The sequence below is a fragment of the Nematostella vectensis genome, chromosome 15 (assembly GCF_932526225.1).
Source record: "Nematostella vectensis chromosome 15, jaNemVect1.1, whole genome shotgun sequence".
NCBI lineage: Eukaryota > Metazoa > Cnidaria > Anthozoa > Actiniaria > Edwardsiidae > Nematostella > Nematostella vectensis.
In genome coordinates this window covers 12,603,389-12,621,117 of record NC_064048.1, presented here as the reverse complement: position 1 = coordinate 12,621,117, position 17,729 = coordinate 12,603,389, and the positions used below count along the sequence as shown (strand labels likewise).

Genomic DNA, 17,729 nt, shown 5'->3' with positions numbered 1-17,729 from the left:
ATAATGCGACGTGCGCTACCGTGGCTACCAATACAAAGTGTTACAATGCGACGCGCGCTACCTAACCATAAATACAAAGTGTTACATTGCGACGTGCGCTACCGTGGCCACCAGTTGAAGTGTTATAGTGTGACGTGCGCTACCGTGGTAACCAATACAAAGTGTTATAGTGCATCGTCCGCTACCGTGGCCATCAATAATTTGCAAGAAAAACAGAAGCGCTTTGTACCTGCTTTGTATCTAGAGTTGAAAACGAATTATGATAAGCGCCTTCCCCGAATAAACGTCTCGCATGGGACATGAAATATTTTATAAGCTACCGCCCCTTATTTGAGCAATTATGGTATTTGTATTTGTGTATATTTATAAATTGATATGCATCAGTGTTGTATTTGTTTTGTTTACGGGTGCGATTGCGATTAAAATTCGTCCAAGTTTAGGCTTTTTCGACAGAATAATTAGTTCTGACCTGTGCAGGTGTTTTTTTATAACAGCCAGCAGTTTGGTGTCTTGTCTGGTTTGTAATGACCCCTACAGGTGTTTTTTTATAACACCCAGTTTGATGTGCTTCGTCATGACGTGGAAATCAATATCCCGTCCTGAAATATTAATGTTTATCCATAAAACCACCATTCTAGACATACGTCCAAGGTAAGATAAACATATTGATTCCTATGTTGTTTATTATTATGATAACTACATTGCATTGGTGTCGGAGGACATACGGGGTTGGTCAAGAGAAACCCGTTTTGTTTCTAAAAAAAGAGAACTTTTTGGTTTAATCTCAGTCAGGTCAGACTGGGATTCAAAGTGTAAAAGGATTTCTTTTTTATTAGGATCTGTGATTCCCTCTTCATCTCACGGATATAACGTTAAAAATATTCTTTGGCCTCTTATAATTATTATTATCAAGGCAAATCTACACCAATAAATTCGTAAAGCCTTCTTTGTATTCAGAAGATTACCGCACTGTGAGTCGCCTCCAGACGATTACTAAACTTTCCCACTTCTTTTGTAGTGTCTTTTACATTTCTTTTGTATCCACGCCTCTCTTTTGTCTGTTGTATCCGCTCCCTCCCCTCCCTCTCATTGTCATTATGTCAATCTGCCACTTCTATATTGCTGTCTGTTGTATCCGCTCCCTCCCTCTCATTGTCATTATGTCAATCTGCCACTTCTATATTGTTGTCTGTTGTATCCGCTCCCTCCCTCTCATTGTCATTATGTCAATCTGCCACTTCTATATTGTTGTCTGTTGTATCCGCTCCCTCCCTCTCATTGTCATTATGTCAATCTGCCACTTCTATATTGTTGTCTGTTGTATCCGCTCCCTCCCTCTCATTGTCATTATGTCAATCTGCCACTTCTATATTGCTGTCTGTTGTATCCGCTCCCTCCCTCTCATTGTCATTATGTCAATCTGCCACTTCTATATTGTTGTCTGTTGTATCCGCTCCCTCCCTCTCATTGTCATTATGTCAATCTGCCACTTCTATATTGCTGTCTGTTGTATCCGCTCCCTCCCTCTCATTGTCATTATGTCAATCTGCCACTTCTATATTGTTGTCTGTTGTATCCGCTCCCTCCCTCTCATTGTCATTATGTCAATCTGCCACTTCTATATTGTTGTCTGTTGTATCCGCTCCCTCCCTCTCATTGTCATTATGTCAATCTGCCACTTCTATGTTGTTGTCTGTTGTATCCGCTCCCTCCCTCTCATTGTCATTATGTCAATCTGCCACTTCTATGTTGTTGTCTGTTGTATCCGCTCCCTCCCTCTCATTGTCATTATGTCAATCTGCCACTTCTATATTATTGTCTGTTGTATCCGCTACCTCCCTCCCCTCCCTCTCATTGTCATTATGTCAATCTGCCACTTCTATTATGTTGTCTACATTCAATTGTTATTTTCTATGGCAGACTCGGATGCATCAACTATTCACTTTTAGTATATAAAACTCGGGAACCTCGAAAGAACAAGTGACTTGATTGGTTGAGAAACTCGTGATAATATGCAATATACACCTCCTAGGATATGGGTATTTTCCTGCGCCCCGGCGCAGTGTAACAGCTGATTTGCAAGTGTTTCCGAGAAGAGAATTGCTCTTAAGCCCGTTTTATATACGGATAGTGGCTTTAAAAATATATTTAGACACACTCTACCTCAATGGAATTGGTATAATTGGTAAGTATTCAGGCGGATAAACCAAAGTATCGTTAAGCTAGATGTCCTTTATTGGCTTTTGAAAAAAAAATGGTTCTATCCCTGTGATCGATGATGATCGCGTCGAGATCTCTGGTGGTTTCTATATGATCGCGCACGATCAACTGCGACCATATGGAAACCAGGCTTAACTGTGGAAACCAGGCATATCTCTGGAAACCAGACTTAACTGTGGAAACCAGGCTTAACTGTGGAAATCAGGCTTAACTGTGGAAACCAGGCTTTACTGTGGAAGTTTATTTTATTTTCTCGCAAGTACATTGTATTTTCCAGTGTAAAAGATACCAAGTGGCAAATCAACTCTTTTGTAGACTCCCTGCTCGTTTTCTATTAGATACAAAAATCATTTAACATTTTCCTCAGGTCGTGGACATATCAGCCAGATGGTCGCGTCACGTGATGTCTGCCTGTTTGTGCTACTGGTGGGGATCCTCCGTGCTGTGCGCGCCGGACCAGGTCAGTTGCCCAGGCACAAAGAAAAATCTTATTGATAACAGCTAAACTTTTACCAATACTAAGACTGAGCTATCAAGATCTATCTATTCGATTTTTTAGTCATTGAGCATAGTCAGTCTTTTTATTTATCCTTTATTGTTGTCTTTTTCAGTATTTGATTTCGAGGATCCGGAAGAAGTTACGGATTACATATCAAGCGAAGGCTGCTCTGTGACGAAACAATCGCAAAATCATGCAAAGAGCGGAGAATACTCCCTGATGTGGGCCTGGCCCAAAATCACAACGGCAACCAAGCTACGCATCCACCTGAAGGAGGCCTCGCTCGGTAAAATGGAAATCAAAAAAGGCGGGTTCAAATTCTGGATGTACATCCCAGCTGATAAAGGAGAGTTTCCAAGAGCTCAGTCCGAAAGTGCTGAATGTAACGATGCGACAAAAATAGGGAGACTCCGGTTGAGAGGTTTCCGGGACAGGATGAGTGAGAAGGCCATGAACCGCTCTGGAAGTCCTCGTAAAGACAGCGCTATTGGTGCTAAAATGGAAATAGTTTTCAAAGGTAAAACTAAAGATGACAAACCGAAAGAATATGGCCCTGTGACAGCGAACCTTGGGTTTATTGGATGGAGAGCTGTTTGGATAGCTTATCAAGAGTTTAAAATTAAGCCTGGCACTGACAACGCCTTGGTGGTAATATCAGAGGTAGAGTTCGCATTTCCTGAGGCTAGTGACAAGGCAGGAGGGTTGTACCTTGATTTAGTGCGATTTGCGCCGTCAATCAAGATGGAGACTCGCGACACTGTTGTACCCAAGGTCGTCGATGACGTGACGAGGGCGTTCGACGAGAGGAAAACATGGCAGCAGAGCTTGAGGTGGAGCATGAATGAGGCACCAGCGCCCAGCAAGGATGATAGCACAGGTATTAACGATATCCAGGAAATCGAGGACCGCCTGGAGAACTGGTACGCAAGGACAGACAAAGATCTGCCTTTCCCTCTCCTTGATAGCGGACATGAAGATGAAAGTGTCGAGGCGTACAAGGCAGCGCGTTTGAAAGGGTTACTTAAAAGCATTCGCTTCGCTCATAAACATTACGACAGGCTATGGAAGAAGAGTGCTGGGGCGAAGGACGAGGCCATCACAGGCCCACCGCTGTTTTCTAAGGTACTCACATAAGTGCTTTAAACCACATTTTAGATCCACGTGCGATCTATGTTACGACAGGGCTAGGTTATGACAGGGCTAGCGTTAGTCGAAGTCGCCCTGCAGTTCATATTGCCGATGAAGTTTAACTGATGCAATCCGGCTTTGCTGATGAGTCTTAACAATAACGAGACAGCTGTCCATGGCTGTCGAACTGTACGGATAATAAGACTGCTTGTGTTCTGTTCTGTCGGTAAAACAACTGAAAAAAAAAACGCTCTGTCAACATGCCGTTGGTCAGCCAGGGACCGTAAGTCAGATCACATTCATTTCTCACTCTTCACAGGTGTCCGAATACGGCGAAGAGAAGCTCGCAGGGCAAGATAAAGTGAAGTTTACCTTTATTATGGAAAAGGTTCTGCTCCCACTTGCCTTGGAGTACAACCTCAGGGGCAGACGGAATGAGGTTGCAGGGGCAGCAAGGCGAGAATGCAAGAAGCTCAGCACCGAGGACCCGAACACACGTCGTAAAGGATTAGAAAACATAGCAGGTACTTAGGAGATCAATCTAAATGTTTATCAGCTAGAATGCCGCGATAGGTAAGAGTGGCGCGCATAGTTCCTTTTTCCAAGGAGGGACCATTTCCTTTTTTCCCAGCCAGCAGTGGTTAGGCATTTGAGCACATGAATAATTGCCCGTATAACCGATCGGGACGATTTTTCCCCCAAGCATCCGCTCCAGCTCCCCAAAAATATTCCCAACACAACTAGTTTGACTCCACAAATTTGCCAGCAGAACCATTTGGTACGATTTTCTCCCAGCAACCGAGGTGTCTAACATCTTCCAAGCCAGCAAAAACACCGGCTGCGGAACATATATTTTGCGGAACAGGTCCGTTTTGTGCCCTTCGAGGACCAGGGGTAGAACCCGTGTCAGATCAACTTTTTTCAGAAACCTTTTTGTAAAAATCTGCATTGTTAATGTTAATGGCCAGGGGGGGGGGGGGGGGGTAGCAAGGGGTCGTAGCCTGCAATGCGGGCGTTTGCCCGGTGTTTTTATAGCGAAAAATCGCCATCTTTGACTTTGAGCAAAAATCACCGGGTAAACGCCTGCAGGCTATCGGGGACGTATAACAGTGCTTACAAACTAACTCACACTACAGGGTGTGGAGCAGTCCCTATCTAAACGGTCGGTCACATGCGAAGCGTATTTGATCAATCAGATCTTGATGTACGAACATGAGCTCATTATGGCATTACTTGTTGCTCTAGCGTCACCATGTAAAGTAAAGTCAGTCACATGCGAAGCGTATTTGATCAGGTCTTGTGTTGTTAGTGCTCTATTCAAATACTATTTTTTTAGGTGATAACGAGGCTATGATGGAGTTTCTTGACACGCAGTTGAGTGGCAAAACGTTAGATTGCAATGAAGGGTCAGCGAACGAAGATCTCAAAAGCGCAATTGATGCCCTCAATCAGGAGCGACTCCGAAGACTTGTTGCCTTGTTCGATTACCTCCAGGATCAGGGCTGGGACCGCGGAAGTGGCTTAGGCTCGTTAGATCACGAAATGAACAAAGATGGAGCGGGATTTTTGAATGCGTTATTTCTCCTGAGAAATGCATTCAAAAGGGACCATAGGGAAAAGTTTAAACACTGGATCGAGACGGCAAAATGGTACGCTGACTTTAACGAGATTTATCAGACGAAAGAGAGTGCCGCGTATGACGGGACGACCGCGGACAGAATGAGAACAATTCTTCTACATCGACTGATGATCGTTTTGATGGCACCGTATGAGTCCGAGGCCGAGCAGGTCCGGGATATGAACGGGTTTAAAACCTGGGTCGAGATCGTGCTCAGAGTTAACAAAGGTCTAGGTGGGGTCGTCAAACCGGATTATACCGGTTTTCATCACATGACCTTTTATGGATCCGCCTATGTGACGCATGCGTATCACAACGCGGCGTTGGTGCAGTACCTCGTTGACGGGACGCAGTTTGCGCTGTGTCAAGAAGCGAAGGAGAATTTAAAGAAAGGACTTGAGACTATCCGGGTGACTGCGGTAAAGTATTCGACTCCTAACGGTATCTGCGGGCGGTTTCCCGATTACCACAAGGCAGAACTCGCGAGACTGGTCCCCGCCTACGCTTATATCAGCTGCAAACACAGCCTGCAAGAAGGAGGAATCGTGGAGCACGACACGTCTGCCATCTGCTCGTCCATTGAGGGCCCAGAAATGTTTCTTCGCTTGTACGACCTCCAGGAGGATTCCGTGAAAGAGTACCTCGGTAAAGGGGAGGTGTACACATCTATTTACTACTTGAATTCTATTGGCTCGCTGGATATCATGGATGAAGTCCGGAAGCGCTCGCTCAAGGACGCCATCGGAGCCGAGCCTTCGCCAACAGGACATTGGAGCTTCAACTTCGCGGCCCTTTCCATCCACCGCCGGGACGACTGGTCAGCGGCAGTCAAAGGGTTTAATAAATACGTATGGGACTGGGAATCCAGTAATAATCAGAACTTGTACGGAATCTTTGGAAGTTACGGATCACTTCAGCTTTCCAACAGCGAATCAGCATTGGCGTCATATGATGTTAAGAATGGATGGGACTGGACCCGGGTTCCCGGAGCGACAACTATTAATTTCAAGCTAGAAGATATCAAGTCGGATGACGACAGGTACTATAACCCGAAGGCCTTTGCGGGTGGTGTGAGCTTGCGTGGAACAAAGAGGAAATCGTGGAATGGTGGATTTGGAATGGACTTCGAAATCCCAAAGTATGAAATCGATAATGACCGTGCAGCTTTAAAGAATGTGTATTTCAAATTCAAAAAATCGTATTTCTTTGTGAATAACTTGATAATTGCAGTAGGAAGTGATATAACTCTGATGGGGATAAATGGATTGAATCTACCAGATTCGTTCTACCCTCAGACGACATTATTCCAAGACAAGCTTGTCCGATCCGCTAATAAGATAGAAATCAATGGCGTCAGGCACGACTTGAGAGTTGTTGATGAGGGCCACCCTAAAACGAAAAGAGGGGACAAGAAAGCAAAAGGTAAAAGATCTGACAATATGCTAGATGCTGGTATGGAAGACACAGGCCATGACTTGGGTGAAGTTGGTGATAAGAGCGACAGAAGAAAGAAGAAAGAAGGAAATAATTTGCTGCAGGATACTCGTAACAACCTGTACAAAATATTTAAAAAGGGCGGTAATGATCTACATTGGTCCATCAGCGACCAGAAGTCAAAGGCTGATGATGGCTGTAAGAATACGAAAGGGCGGTACGCTACCGCATGGCTGCAGCATAAAAGAGATCGCGGGAAATATCTTTACGGAATTTTGGTGGCTTACAGGGATGGCCTTCCCGCTAATAAGGGCGACTTTAAAAAGATGTCATGTCTGATGCAAAACTCACATGCCCACGTTGTCAAGGTAACAAATTTTGGCGTAATAACACACGGGTATGCTGTGTTTGAAGGCGGAAAGAAGATCGAAGGCCCGGTAACAAAGGCCTCATCCAAATGCATGATAATGGTGGAGGAACGCGGTGAGGGGCTTGATTCAGTCGAGGACACTGGTCAAGAAAACGAAGGTTGGGAGAAAGATGATGATAGCGTCAATAAGGAAGGTAGTCATAAATCTGGTCGTGATAGTCAGGGTCGAGGCGACGTCAAAGGAACTAGACGGACAAGCGATCAGACTCTGTTCATCGCCGTTAGCATACCAGCATTCAACCTTATCGACGATGGTGAAATGGAGTCCAAACCAGCCTGCCAAAAACCCAAAGACCCAAAGGCACTTCATCCGAAAAACCTCAGTGGAGTTACTGAAAGATTACTGTATTGTGCCAAAAGCGATAACAGTAAAGTCACTCTCGATTTAAGCAAGCCTGTGTCGAGTGAGGTCGAAGAGGTCTGGGTAAGAGAGGAAAACGCCGAAGACAAAGATAAGTATGTCAGCGTTAGCAATAACGGGTGCAGGATCACGTTTTCTTATCTAAAAAATGGTTTCACCACAGAGGTAAAGCTACAATATAGAGATGCTGCAAGCGAGAGCAATTGTTGAAAATAGTGAGATAACTAAAATGAGTATGATAATTAACACGACGACAATGAGGATGGCGACTGCGAAACTGATTTTGTTGTATGATAATGATGACGATAACGATGATAATGATGATAACGACGGTGATGGTGTTGAAGATGCGAATGTCGATCACGAATAATATGGCCAGCATGGGTTAATCGACAACTAAAACAATCTTCAATGTAACAAATTAAATTTCTGCATTCAATCAATGTGTCTAATCGTTGTTGTACCTGAAGCACCCCAACACTTTTAAACAAGTTTCAATCCCCTCTGTCACCATAACTACGCAATACGTCTATTTGATTTGGGTGATTTAAGTTAAAAAAGGGATTAATATCCCTCGTACCATTGCCGTTGAAGAAGTTTAGTTGAACACCATGTTCAATAATGTTTAGAATTGACCCTTTTTGCGATGTATTTGTACTTGGCCGTGCATTTCTGAATCCCCAATATTTCCCTTGGGGGATGCCCTGATTGTATAACATTCTCAACCTCTAGAGATACCCCTCCCCTCCCCTCTGTGAAACTTTTGCCTCTCGCTCCCTCAACACTCATATCAGTAAAAGTTTGGACAGAGTCTTTTATCTCCAAGATCTTTTATTCACATTAACACCTCCAGGTCATCGTCGAAAATTTACATAATATATGTATCGTCACTTTATTGTATATAGAACAAATCATTCTACATTAGACAAGCATGATATGGTCGAATAGAAACGGACCGATTTGCCATAGCGATTGTCGAACATTTAAGTTGCAATTTGTCGTATCTCTGCTTCGGTTGGGCAAATTCGGTCCGAAACCCAAAAACGTGCTGAAATTTAGATGATCAAATCGAGATTATTTCGAGATTTCTAAATGAAAATGTAGCATCTACATCTACTTTATTGACCAACAACGTTTTCGCATCGAGTTGAGGCAGGTTTTGCAGTCTAGGCGAGGATAAATCTCAAAATAACTCTTTGACATTCGAAATTATCACAATAGCTTTCCCAAAACAGCCAAGAAATGGATAGTAAAGCAGTATTGTAACAAGAAACTGTAAAAAGTAAAAAATGAACTTAAACTGGTGGATGCGGATCGCGGAGGACAACATGGCCGCTAACAAAGGAGGACAACATGGCCGCTAACAAAGACACTTGGCGTCTGTTGTATCAAATTACCAATGACACTTTGTTGTTGTCGATGCTTCACAACAAAAACGACCACCAAACAAAAGAAGAAAGAACACGTCATCGCCGACCTTACTGCATTTTGTACATGTGTTTATACACGTTGGAAAAAATACACCCTTCATAAATAGTTCAAAGGTTTGAAAACTCTATAAAACACCAGTACTCCCAAGATGCCTCGCCGTATAAAGCAGACTAAATACCCAGTCAAAACGCGTAATTCTCAACGCATTATTGTCACTGGTTTCCCATAGTTACACGCTTATAAAATTTACACACTAGACGCTTACACAATTTACACACTGGAAGATTACACAATTTACACACTGGACGATTACACAATTTACACACTGAACGCTTACATAATTTACACACTGGACGATCACACAATTTACACACTGGACAATTACACAATTTACACACTGAACGCTTACACAATTTACACACTAGACGCTTACACAATTTACACACTGGACGATTACACAATTTACACACTTAAGGCTTACACAATTTACACACTGGACGATTACACAATTTACACACTGGAAGATTACACAATTTACACACTGAGCGCTTACAAAATTTACACACTAGACGCTTACACAATTTACACAATAGACGCTTACACAATTTACACACTGGACGATTACAAAATTTACACACTGGACGCTTACACAATTTACACACTGGACCATTACACAATTTACACACTGGACGATTACACAATTTACACACTGGACCATTACACAATTTACACACTGGACGCTTAAACAATTTACACATTGAACGCTTACACAATTTACACATTGGACGCTTACACAATTTACACAATAGACGCTTACACAATTTACACACTGGACGATCACACAATTTACACACTGGACGATTACACAATTTACACACTTAAGGCTTACACAATTTACACACTGGACGATTACACAATTTACACACTGGAAGATTACACAATTTACACACTGAACGCTTACAAAATTACACACTGAACGCTTACACAATTTACACACTGGACTATTACACAATTTACACACTGGAAGATTACACAATTTACACACTGGACGCTTACACAATTTACACCCTGGACGCTTACACAATTTACACACTGGACTACTACACAAATTACACACTGGACGATCACACAATTTACACACTGAACGCTTACACAATTTACACACTGGACGCTTACACAATTTACACCCTGGACGCTTACACAATTTACACCCTGGACGCTTACACAATTTACACACTGGACGCTTACACAATTTACACACTGGACGATTACACAATTTACACCCTGGACGCTTACACAATTTACACACTGGACGCTTACACAATTTACACACTGAACGCTTACACAATTTACACACTGGACGAATACACAATTTACACCCTGGACGCTTACACAATTTACACACTGGACTACTACACAAATTACACAATGGACGATTACACAAATAAGCGAATTGTTTTAAAAAGTTTTGTTTTCAAAGCCATAGCTAAATCTAGCTATAGTCTGTTTTTTTTTACAAATACACAAATTGACAAAAAGACAAATTGAAGAAATCGACTGGCCACAAATGAATTCTTTGGAAGTAGTAAACCATATTCTGTACAAGTTATAAACAATAATAATTTCCTTGTAATAATTAACCTTATCAATAATTATCCAATCATTTGTCACTTAATGCCTGCCTATTTTATAGCTAGACAAATTATAAATATATCTCTAATATACCTTTCTACGTTCATAACTTACTAATTTATATTAATATTTATTATCATATAATCAAAATCACTATATTTGCATAACGCCTTTTGTCCCCTTTGGAACATTTCTGTCCTCACTTTTAAAACCGCAAAACTCTTAAAAGCGTGTACACCTTTTCCTGAAAAGGTTGCACTAAAAGAATAGTAACACGTTGTACTTCGTGGGTAAGTTGTCTCTGAAGAATGCTTCAGCTTTCCTAAGCGAGCCTTTTTTATTCATGCTAATTTATTTGTTTATATGATACCCACGAAGCACTGCGGGTTACGCATTCATCCTTATTTGGAATAGGCGTACACACGTATTCTTTTTGGTTAACAAATCCTTCAGCGATTCTTTTTTATTTTTTAGCAATCCTTGTCATATAGTTTTTTTCTAAGAAAAACCTGTCTCCCTCTCGTTGATCTGGGCTGTCGTATTCTTAGTTGGTTTGATTGTAGCAAGATTATCCGGTCATAAACATGTTTGTAACTCGTCAAACCTGTTCTTCGCCTCTCTCGTCTATTTGAACCTGCTGCCGCGCACGCACCCTTAGATGGGAGGGGAGGGTCCGGTTAGATAAATGCTTGTGAAGTTCGTCGATCTCTCGTTGGAAATCATTCAGCAGTATTTTCGGGTCGCATGGCAACCGTTGGTGTGCTACTATCCCGAGACGAACCTGGTTAGCGTGGGTCACGAGTGATAGTGACAACCCTACGAAAAAAAAAAACTAAATAAGTTTAGTAGTTTAAATAAAACTATGATAAAATAAAATTATTTTCTGTGTGTATTTGGATAGAAGTTTCTAGATGGATTTAGTGACCTATTATCAGATCAAGGATGCCGTTTTGGGCTGATCCGTGGTCAGTGCATTACAACTCAGGACCCCACTCTGCGTTTTTCCCTAGACGCGTCCCTGTATGGATAGCTCATAGGTTTGCTAGCGTCCAGTCTAGACGCGTCCCTGTATGGATAGCTCATAGGTTTGCTAGCGTCCAGTCTTAGCGGTCCCATACCTTGTCCTGTTATTCGCGGCGACAAAATGGTCATCAGCTTCGCCATCTTGCCGTTCAAATATACAGGTGTATTTGGACCCGCGATATACGTCACAGTGCACGAAGACTTCCCAGCGGTATAATCCACAAAGCGCCGAGCAAAGGATATCGGGAGGATAAGAAGGACGAACTTCAAGAAGGCATGGAGGGCGTGGCGCTCGATGACGGATGAGAAGGTGTCCATGCGACGACGTGTCTCCCACAAGCGGGGAACAGCACCTGGACACGAGGCACGTAATGATCCGATTTGAGGGAATAGTTGGCAATCAAATAGGGTGAGGTGAGGTGAGGTGAGGTGAGGTGAGGTGAGGTGAGGTGAGGTGAGGTGAGGTGAGGTGAGCATAGAGGCGCTGGCTTACCCTCTGTGCCTGAAGGAAGATCTACGAACATGGCGGAGAACTTGCTGTCCAGTTTAAGCTTGGAATGCTGGGCTCGAATGTCTGTTTGCACGCATGCGCGCACGTCAGCGGGGACCTCATCGCCGCATTTGTACAGAAAGGACCGCAATGCGCCGGCCAGGCAGGACATGAGAACAATGTCCACTGAGAAAACAACACAAATACCGTGTGAATGCCCGAAAACTAAAATATACCCCTATAGACGTAACCATCTTTCGATTTTAAGTAATCGGCGAGGTAACTCCTCAGCCGCAAAGTTTACGTTTTGGCTTTCGCCATCAAAAGCTTTAATTGGCCTTTAATGGGGTTTCATGGGTCTACTTTTTGATGGCTTCCACCCAACCCATTTCACTTTAAATCGTTTACGAATCAGAGGGTACAGACTGCGTTCAATTAAATAAAAAAAAAATGATTTGCGGGTTGATTGATGGAGTGTTTGAGAAGCGTTTTTAGCATCTAGCAATAATGATAACAGTTCTCAAAATACTCAAACTTGCAGTTGGCTGGGGGTTGAGTCTACAGGTAACACAGAGGCGACTATCGCAGTAGGGTAAAATCTACGGATAACACAGAGGCACCTCGATTGTTATGATTTTACAGTTACGCGACTGATGCAAGCGCCCCGGTGATGATGGGGAAATCTCGCTCGCTTAATCAGCTAATCACAGCGTACTATCTTAGCCATATAATAAACAATAGTTATCCGCCTAGTTTTGCCCTTCGAAAGTGAAAAAAGATATAAGACAATATGATATATAAGACAATTTGAAAAAAGTTGTAAAACACAAACCATAAAAATATTTATAACGCATTTTTTTATCCAAAAGTACGTAACGTGCATCAAGTAAACTTGCGACAAATTTAGATTTTTCAGATCAACAATCAATTCTTTTTTTTCGTTTAACCGGACGTTGATATATAAATAATGCAAATGGCGCGGTATATCTCCAACAATGTTTACCAATTTAGAATAAGACTGGGTAATTTAGATTTCTATTATGTCTATTTCCTTCCCACAATTCATCAAAGAAACCGCAAAGAAAGAATTCAATCAAATCAAGGGCGTCAGTTCACAGACAACGTTCCGTTTGGAAAACCAGTAAGAAATATCAACTAACAACAACAACAACAACAACAAAACAACTTGCAAAATGAAGGAGACGGCGATCGAAATATTGCAAGCTTGTACCCGGGGGGGAGGGGGGGGGAGGGGGGGGGAGGGGGGGGAGGGGGTGCATTCGAACCTACAATGGTATAAAAAATTACTTTATGTTTTTTCGGGGTTGGAAATCTCATACCTCCCCCCCCCCCCCCCGGGAAAAAATTGGGTCAATTTTTTCGGATTTCGCACCCCCCCCAAGAACAATCCTGGGTACGGGCCATTATTGAAGCCTGCAAATTGGTTGAAACATTTTCCCTGAAGGTTGTATTTCACACCGAAATATTTTCTATATATATATAAAGAAAACATATGCATGCTTTCCCAAGGCAAGTAACAAAACCAATAAATAAAAGGATATTTTTTTAAAAACAAGCTATTTTGGCTTTCTTTCTTTCCCTCCCTCCGTTATAAACCCTACCCCCCCCCTCCCCCTATAAACGCTGGTTTCATCCTTATAAATCTTATAAAACTCTTATAACCCCTGATTACCCCCTTCTTATAAACCCTGCTGTCTTCTACAAGCTAAGGGAATCAAACGAAAGAACTGGATTTCGTGAGTTGGAAGCAATTTGATACATTTAAAGGAAGCAGACGAACAGACAGATGTAGAGAATATAATATAGACAGATAGGCTAAAAAGATAATTTTATGGGTGGAAAATTCATCCTCTTACTCAAAATAAAGCCAAGGCCTGGTAATGGAAGTTTTAATTAAAGGTTCATATTGCAGATTAAATTCCCGCGAATAATGTCTCATCAAAAAGAAAAGGCCAAACAAAGATCAATATCTCACTTGACATTTTACGGCCGACAGAAGCTCTGTGGGCTACCTGTGCAGAATCACTTGGTTGAAATAAAATCACAAAAAAATCCCAATATAAAGTGTAGTTGCAAAACAATGGTGTGCTTCAAAATACATAATAAGAGTACAAAGACGCGTCTTTTGCGCTTTGGACGAAAAGGTTAATTGGATGCTATGAGACAGTTAAGGGGTAGATAGTTAATCGATATTGTGTATATATTTTTTGAAACGAAACATATTAGTTATTAAGTTTTCACAATAAAAACTAATAAAATGTTTAAAATATTTGTAAAACGTGCTTTAGCAATCTATAATCCCACACTTTACCAGAGAATAAACTCCGACAGAAGTGATCTTATCAAGCAAGATTGGACTCCTTCGAGTATTAAAGGGGAAACGCTAAATTCACAATGAGAATTTATCCTGGGCTATAGATTAATAGCTTGTGATTTTATATTGAAATTTTAGGATGCCCTGCAAATTGGACGAAATAGGGCAAAGATGATTTAGAAATTTAATTTCCTTGAGATAATATTAATAAATCTCAAAGTCATATATTAACCAGGAGATACCGCTTAGCATCATAAAGCTGAAATATCGCAGCAGTTGGGGAAAATATTTCAGTCACGTCGATGACACCAAGTGGAATTCCGTTAAGACTAAGTGTATGTTACCCTTCCATGAGAAAATTTGAATACTCTGAGGGGCACCTCTTTTCGACTTTTTATTTTTATTATCGTCAAAGGCTTCCATGAAAATAACACTAACTCACTGTTAAAAAAATCGATGTTAAAAAATCATTAAACAAACCTGTTATCGAAGAAGACGGAAAATAAACTTCATTTCAAAGAGGTGTTTTTTTTTTCAAAAAGCGTTTGATCGTGGGATTTTTAGTGGAAATATATATTATTTTTTAAAGCGGACAATAAAATGGGAAGCCATTTGAATGCATGTGGCGGGGAAGCCAATTGAATGCAACAAGGAGACCATTTGAATGCAGGGCCTAACGTTAGTGTAAGGTTATTCTAAATAATTTACGACGATTTGATGATTAACTACAAAATTATAGGACTTTTTGCATAAGTACAGCCTACACAAGTTTTAATTATCTTACAGCTATATTTATTCCAATTTAAAATTAAGATAATGGAACCCGATTTTCACCAGTTTTCCGGGGAACATTAAAAATATTTTTTCTTGTAATACTCGACTGTGAATTTGAATACAAAATTCCAAGGTTATTGCAAATAACAATAGAGCTATAAAATTTATTATCGCTGGTTTAGGATTCGCACTAACTTGACAAACACCGAGATTTATTCCAATATTATGAACATTTCAATGATGGACGAGCGATAAAATGTCGTGATACATGGCAAATATTACACAAACTTATACCTCCTATATTACTCTGTGTGTTTGACCCAGTAATGTGTTGAGTTAAAGTCGACACCAGCATCAATAATTAAGTTTTACCGCACTTACCTTTCGTCCTTGTGATATCCTTAATTTTCTTTATGGATCGAAAATCAATCGCCTCAGACCATAGCACTGTTTTTTCACCGCAATTCCCTTCAGACATTTGCTCGTCGAGTAAACACTTTGGTCGGGGAAGCAACATTCGCTTGACCACCATCAGAGGGCCGGCAAAAGCCGTGCTCAGACCTAAACAGGCTTGTTGTACGGGATAACAGCGATCCCGCAAGTACACTGTCTTGTAGCCCAGGGAACTCAGAGCGAGTCTTGAGAGCGGGAACACGTCTGCTAAACTTCGGTGCATTTCCAGCAGGAAACCAGTATCTTCGGAATCGGAGAAATTCGGAAATAATACAATTCTCCATAAAAATTGTTTGCCATTTTCAGCATCCTCTGGTCTTAAATAATCACTGTTTTCAATATCATTAAAATAATCCTGAAATAATTTGTTGTCGTCTGTTGAAGTTAAGATAAAGTTTCGCGTTTGGAAATTAGCTATTGGTTTCCAGGCGAAGCCCGAACAAATCTTCACAGCGAATTCTCGTAGCTTTGGGAACCTGAAGTTTTTCTTGGTGTTGCAATAATACAACCAATTTTCATCAATAAAATCTCGAATTTCTTCTTGGGTGATCTGTCCTTCTACTAGAAAGAAAATACTTGTCACCGCTACATTGTTTACTTTTGAGCATGGCAGTAGCCAGAGTGCGTCTAGGGAATTCACTGCTCGAAGATTGCCGCTCCGACTGCTCAACTTTACGCAGCACGAGCCGACAAGTTTCCTCACTAAAAGGACAATCGGTAGAAGAGAGACACAGAAGCCAACACATAAAGAAAATAACGCAATATTGAGTACAAACACGGTAAGAAATTGGATAAATTTTAGGAATAGATACGACTCCGTGGGATGTCTTAAACGCTTGATTTTTCTCTTGCGTCGTTTTGTAATCTTCGTGCTCGGTGATAATATTTCTTCGTTATAGTTTCTGTCATGATCTGAGATCCTAGGAGAGGCCCAAGCGCTCGCATGCCCAGTAGACATTCTACGGAAGCCATAAATCCATCTGGTAAACCCGCCAAGTATAGAGAAGCCCGAAAAACGCAGCCTTAACGCTGATCCGTTCTATTAGGAACACAAAAGAAACCATCCATGTTTAGAGATACGCAAGGATTTAATGGGGATTTTTGTTGCGTAGTCATCCATGGAGCTCATAGTTACATGTTCCTCGGTTAAAATTTTTATCTTGGTTCAAACTCATACTGTTTTAGCATTTCATTTACGGTCGTCGCTCGGCGACAAAGGTCGCCATTGCATGTCTTTATAAGACAACAAATAATACTGCATTCTGATTGGCTCTCATAGCCATGTTGATCGATGATTGGTTAGTTTTTCGACTTTGTGTAAATACAAATTAAACTGGAAGCAACAGAACAGCTGAAATTGCTCACAAATTTCCTGTCAACTTTTCCTGCGATGTTTATTACCAACCCAAGAAAGTTTGCCTTGGCGGGGAATACGATTTACCTAAATTGCTTGGATTATCAACTTTTCAAACCTTTTCAACGGAAAATGGTCCTCGAATAAGCTTGCACAACATTCCCAAATTCACCCATTGTTTTTTTTTGTTCCCTATAATTTATTACCAGTCCAAAAATACATTAAATTTTCGCCTACCTCAATCTTTTATTCAATAGAATGATATCATCTATATGACGCTTTTTTATTCCTCTATGTGAGTGGAAAAATCAAGTCGACAAAGAAGCTTTTTTCCGTTTGGAACTTTAAAAGATTTCTCTTGAGGGAAATTGCATTCAATTTATCAAATCTTTTGGCAACAGTCGTTTTCATAGAAGGGAAGCTTGGATCCTTTGTTTTGCCTTGGTGTTGTAGAAGACGCAACATTGGTCAAAGCATACAAAAACAATGAGACAGCGGTGGTCAATATCCGCGAACGCCATGACAAGGATATTACTTATTCCATACC

General features: G+C 41.3%; 2 protein-coding genes and 1 long non-coding RNA gene across 3 annotated transcripts; 2 read left to right on the top strand and 1 right to left on the bottom strand.

The window, feature by feature from the left end:
* The first annotated feature begins 71 nt into the window (after positions 1-71).
* On the top strand, positions 72-8,133 carry LOC5504482. Its single transcript, XM_048722630.1, has 5 exons — positions 72-651; positions 2,588-2,680; positions 2,832-3,841; positions 4,167-4,371; positions 5,184-8,133. Exons 2-5 carry the CDS (start codon positions 2,608-2,610, stop codon positions 7,898-7,900), a joined length of 4,005 nt encoding a protein of 1,334 aa, XP_048578587.1. The 5' UTR covers positions 72-651; positions 2,588-2,607; the 3' UTR covers positions 7,901-8,133.
* A 370-nt stretch (positions 8,134-8,503) lies between these two features.
* On the bottom strand, positions 8,504-16,786 carry LOC5501335. The gene is made up of 4 exons (XM_001622588.3): positions 15,757-16,786; positions 12,270-12,452; positions 11,872-12,129; positions 8,504-11,569 (listed from the first exon to the last, which is right to left on the bottom strand). The coding sequence occupies exons 1-4, from the start codon at positions 16,784-16,786 to the stop codon at positions 11,352-11,354; spliced, it is 1,689 nt and encodes a 562-aa protein (XP_001622638.1). The 3' UTR covers positions 8,504-11,351.
* LOC116608467 lies at positions 16,466-17,176 on the top strand. The gene is made up of 2 exons (XR_004292659.2): positions 16,466-16,607; positions 16,728-17,176. It is a non-coding gene; the product is annotated as an uncharacterized LOC116608467 (long non-coding RNA).
* Positions 17,177-17,729: the final 553 nt, after the last annotated feature.